Source organism: Biomphalaria glabrata, chromosome 15 (assembly GCF_947242115.1).
Source record: "Biomphalaria glabrata chromosome 15, xgBioGlab47.1, whole genome shotgun sequence".
Taxonomy (NCBI): domain Eukaryota; kingdom Metazoa; phylum Mollusca; class Gastropoda; family Planorbidae; genus Biomphalaria; species Biomphalaria glabrata.
The window spans coordinates 9736074-9742073 of NC_074725.1; the positions used below are offsets into that span (position 1 = coordinate 9736074).

Genomic DNA, 6000 nt, shown 5'->3' on the forward strand with positions numbered 1-6000 from the left:
GTTTACTCTCTTTGCATAATTTATATTGTTCTTTGTTCTGTTTATTTTATGTCATTGAAGTGATATATTTTTGATAAAAGACCTTTAGACATGAGCTCTGATAGACATATATTTAAGTACCAGTATGCATATGAAATAATTTGCTTCATTGTCTTCCATAGAAAAATCCTGAAGTCAATGAAGAAAAGATTAAACAATGTGAGATGCAACTCAAGAGTGTCAAAGAAGATTTCACGAGGTTGTTAGGAGATATTTAAATATCATTATGTTTAAGAATAGGATGTATAGTTTCAAGTGACAGGCTTTTAAGCATTGTTGATCTTATTACATAAGTTAGATGTAGACATGAAACAAGAATGCCAATATTACAAATATTTATTTTTGTCATTTTTTAACGTGCTGTAAATGAGAAGAGCTAAAAGCAAGAATAACATTTATCAAGTGGGATGATGAAAGGGTTGCTTCTCACTATTTAAAAACTAAGGAGAATTCAATGCAGAATGAACTAATTTAAACATTAGCTAAGTTTGATATAGATATAAATCCAATCCACTATCTAAGGCCGGAAGGCCGTGGGTAATATCTAGTATAATATAAAGCAGAAAGTAAGGCGTACCGGTATGTATGTCCCTTATAGAAATCAAAACCGTTTGACCAAATTTATTAAAACTTGGCATAAATGTTCCTTATAGATCAAGGCGGATACCACAACAAAAAGTACCTAATTGTATCTATATTAGAGTATGAAACTTTTAACAAATCGGGTAAACCCGTTTAAATAGCAAAATTTATCTCTATTAAAGTATATGTATGTATGTATGTGACGAATAGAAATCAAAACCGTTTGACCAATCTTGATAAAACTTGGCAGGAATGTTCCTTGGGTACTAACTTAGACCGTAGTGTATGTATTGTAGCCCTAAAACAAACTTAAGGCCCCCAAAAAAATAATAAAGTTGTCCAACTCTATTAAAGCTATAGTATTTATGTATCTAGGCTTTGTTTACAATATTGACATGACAAAAGATCAAAAGGATTTAGATCTAATTTTAAGAAATACACTTTACACAGATAGTTTTTTACTTTGACATATGAAAATACAAAAGAAGGTCCATTGATTTCATTATTAAATATAATTAAATTAAACTTCAAATTTGTGTTTCAAAAGCATTTTTTACATAAATTAGTTCCTTATACCTGTGACTACAGATTTCCTGACGAACATTCTTTCATTAGACAATACCATAATGTTACACAGCTTTCCATTCCTAGGTCTAAAACTCTAATTCAACTCTAAGATGATATAACTTCTCTTCGCACAGATAGTTTTATACTTTTTAACACATGAACATACTAATTATAGGCCAATCATTTCATATTTTGATTAAATTAACATTCAAATTTGGTTTTCTAAAGCATTTTTAATACATTCGTTTACAAAAGTTGCAAAGCCGTGCTGAGATAGGCCTATATTCATTCATGAATCATGTACTAAAAATTGTTTCGTTTAATTGTTTACAAAACACTCTCAGTGACTATATCGACAGTGATACGCAAATAAAGACCCGCGGGTAAAATATTTCTAGTAAATATATATATGTAAAGTTTAACTAAGGTATGATATATGATCCCGAGCTCCCCACCGAATGCTGGTCATTAATTCCCTGTTGGGGTTGTACTTTAGTCGTGGCTTGTCTGCCTCAACACCCCTAACAGTTTAGCAATCAACTTATGAACTAATTACCAAAAGAACAAATAATACAAATAGTAACATATACTAGTCAATAACGAGATTGCATATAACAAAGCAATTAATGGAGTAATGATATGATGTGGCATAAATGAAGAATAAATATTAATAGTAGGCCTATTTACAAGGCAAATACAAGTTACACATATTATTCAATAAGCTCTGTGAAACAATTTGATCAGGGTTTGCGAAGCCCACACACAATCATTCCTAATGCCATGGATGCATGGACCATACCAAAACAAATCAGGCTCTATAACTAAGTCCCAAGCCTGCGTCCCTAAACACGAAAAATATGCTTTCCTTGAGACCACCATTCACAATATTATATTAATAAGATTTTAAAACTAAAACTACAATGCAAAGAATAAAGCAAAATAAACTAACTTACCCAATACTGGGGAAGAAAACAACAAAAGAAAGCTCCAGCAAAAGATCCACCATCAGCACAAACACAACAGATGCACTGAAGCAATGACATCAACATAGCGTATCCTTAGGAACTAGAACTAGCACACAAAACTATTATGGTGCATGAAAAAAAAAGATCACACAAGAAGCAACTCTACATGCCCACGACAATATACACACCTTTTAGATTTATATTTACAATGTAAAATTGACTTAATATTTTACTTATTTTAGCAATGCAATTTTAGTGAAGCAATGCAATGTGATTTATGTAGCTTTGTGTGCGTTAAGAACAGCAAAAAAACAAATTCTAACCTGAAGTAGGAAAATATATTTTGAATTCCTTTTTATTATTTCACTAGATTTATAATTTCAAAGAACATAAAATATATACTGTTTTTCTATTTTTATCATGACAATAAACTTATAACTTTTGAGATTTCCAAATGTTGGCTGTACTGAGAAGTGTGACTGGAAAATTACATTTTTTATATGTGTTTTATTTTTGTTTCATTCCATGATAGTGTTATATATGCATACAATTACTTCTACTGGGCACCATTTTTTAGAGAAAAAAAAGTTAATTGAAGTAAAAAATCTAATATTTATATAATTGAATGTAAGATGTATGTATATATGATCCTAAAAATAAACTTAATTCATCTTTAGTAAAGAATGAAATTTTAACAAATCGGATAAACCCATTTTCACTCTCTACTATTTTCGTGGCAAAATCTAAAAAAATGGGAAGGATGGAATTATTAGGAAATAATCCACTACATCAGTAATACCCAAAATAAGGCCCCCAGTGCGCAGGTCATATCTGGCTAGTTGTTAATAAATAAAGCAAGATGATAATATCTGCTATTGTTACTATCAACTGAAGGGATCAATAGAACAACATTTTTTTTTTATTGTCACACATTTTGGTTTTAATGGCAATAGGAACGGCTCTCTTTGCTTGACTGTTTATAATTCTATGTAATTAGTTCAATTATACACACTGTATTGGCACTTGCCATTCCTTTGAATAGATCAACTGGATGGAAAGATTGCTGTTTGGGCAACATTGTTCTGACCATTATTAATATGTAGTGATGGGAACTAAACTAACTTTTAAAAGTTAAACTAAAATTAGTTTTGAACTAAAATAAAGTAGTTCAACAAAAAGTTTATCATGAATTTCAAAATATAGTTAAACTAAACTAAAGGAAATTAATTAAACTACAGGTATAACAAACTTTTCATAACCTTTTGGGGGGGGGGGTTGAACTAGAAATATTTATTCATAATAAAATCAGTAATAAGGAATATGTTACTTACATAAACGTTAATGCACAATAAAAAAAAATTTTTTAAATGTCTTTATAAATATGTGTGCTTTTTTTTTTGCCTTCAATTAAAACCTTTAGAAAAAAATGGTACTCTTTTTTAAAAATTATATGAACTTATATAATATAACTAAAATTTTTAATTACTTGTACCAGTAAAGTTTAAAATCTCATTAAATAACATACTATTGGAGTTTAAAAATTAGATCTAGTAACCAATAAAATAGGAACGAAATTGTTGGGAGTTTTAAGAAACATTTGACCTGTATAATTATTTCATAGTGTAAAATACATGCTTGACTAACCATGCTGATGTGCTATTTTCTTGTCTGACCACTAAAAATACAACTAACACTATTGCATAACCGTTAAAAGCGCAAGGGAAAAAAAAAAAAACAGGGTGGTTATTATGGACTGCACACTCAGTACACTATATAGGCCTACACATGTACGTCTATCTGGCCAGGTTGTTAAAATCAGTCAGACACACCATCTATGTACTTTCTGGACTGGGAGGGTGTGTAACTGTTTTAGTGTAAAGAACATGCTTGACTAGCCCTGCCATCCATGCCTAGTCTGACCACTCCACATTAAGCAAACACTATTGCATAAAGCATAATGAAAAAAATGCAGGGTAGTCTTGTAGTATCATCAACTACACACGTACAGTACACTAGGCCTACATATGTCTAGATGACCAGGTTGTTAAAATATAGTTGGACACAGTCTATTTACTTTATGGTCAAGAGAGGGTGTGGATTAAGATTTTTTTTTTCTAGAGTTGGTTATCCTAATGCTTTAAGATCTATATAGGCCAAACTGTCGATTCTTAGATCTCAATAATAATTCTTAAGACTATAAAAAGGGTGTACTATAAACAGAAATTAAACACCACACGTGGCTCATAAAAAATTCGGAACAATCCCATTCATAATATTGCATAGAAGATTTTAGCAAAAAATTTTTCAGTTGCAAATATTTAATCCCATGACTTCTACCAGCATCTTACTTTACCCTCTTCAAAGGCAGACTGACTAAATAGTTGTTAACTGCATCATTTTTAGTTAGTTACTAATAAAAATTTTTTATTAAACTACGATTTTAGCTAAAACATTTTTATTAAACTACGATTTTAGCTAAACTTTTTTTTTCTAGTTAAACAATGGCCTTAATTAATTTTTTTTAGTTAAACTAAAAGTTTCTAACTTTTTAGTTAACTTTTGCCCATCACTACTAATATGCTGCCCAAGCATTCATCTCATTTAAAGACTGAAGGAGGTCATAACATAATAGCTAAATAGAATTAGTGAAATAACTAGTTTATTGCAGATCATAGTAGCTTAGTCAATTCATAGGGCATAATTGATTTAATGTAAAAGGCATTTTGCCAGTATTAACAATATTTTATTTATTACATTTACCCTATTTTGCAATTTTACAATTATACTAGTATTAGCAATATATTTTTATTTTATAATTTTTTAAATTGTGATTTGTTTACAACAATAGTTTTGGTACTCAACAAATTAAAGATATTAAATTTTATAACAAACAACCAGTATTTTTTTTTTTTTTCAATATTGCATTTTGTAATGTATGAACAAACAGTATTGTTGAAAAAGTTCACTTTATTTGCACTTTTAGACAATCTACTAAAGTGGTTTTTATTTTTTAAAATCCTGATTTTTTTTTTTAAGTTATCCTTTGGCATAAATATATATATATATAATATATATATTTATAAATAATTCTGTACTATAGATTATCTTATTAAACCTATTTATTACAAAGTGTCATTAAAAGCAATATTATCTGAACATGTCATAAGTTTATTATTCCTATAATCAGTGGTACTTTGCTGTCTACATAGTCAAAGGATTTCATTCATTTTGGTCTATGATGGTTATTACTATTTAACATTAATGCTCAAGTTAATGCTTAATTAAATCAATTCACTTTATTACTTATTTGCATTATTGTTAGTATATTACAAACTAGTTATTGTTGTAGACCCTTTTGGGTTGTTGTTTTTTTCCTCATATAGATTATAGATAGTCACTTTTATTTTATTTAAAATTGTTGACAAAAATGTAATGCTTAATATTCAATTTACATATTATAATAAACCAATAAATATAAGTGTAGTCTATATTTTATTGAAATGTTATTGTTGGCAATAGAAAAATACTTTTTAGATATGTTACATTTAGTAGTGTAGATGCTTGCACAAAAAATATCATTAGATTAATTACTTGCACATGTACTTAAAATAAAGATTACATACGACGTTAAAATGTAGTTAGTGGTTTTTTGTTTTTTTTATGTTCTTTTGTTCATTATCTGTACTTTAAAAATTTTAAATATATATATATATTGAAGCATTATCCATTTTAATATCAATAATATAATTAGTTTTACGTTCCTGCTACATCTTATCTTATCTTATATAATACAGACGTTACTTCAAAAAAGAAGATGATTACGTCCTACGCGTCATGCATTTAGTCA

The 6000-nt window shown here is 28.7% G+C and overlaps 1 protein-coding gene across 2 annotated transcripts in view; it reads left to right on the forward strand.

Moving 5' to 3' along the window:
* LOC106051388 (sterile alpha motif domain-containing protein 9-like) overlaps window positions 1–5786 on the forward strand; it is a 44393-nt gene extending 38607 nt beyond the window's left edge. For both annotated transcript variants that reach the window (XM_056012259.1, XM_056012258.1), the window contains exon 9: window positions 162–5786. In XM_056012259.1, coding sequence (XP_055868234.1) covers window positions 162–257 — 96 coding nt within the window. In that variant the 3' untranslated portion in view covers window positions 258–5786. The remainder of the gene's footprint in view (window positions 1–161) is intronic.
* Window positions 5787–6000: the final 214 nt, after the last annotated feature.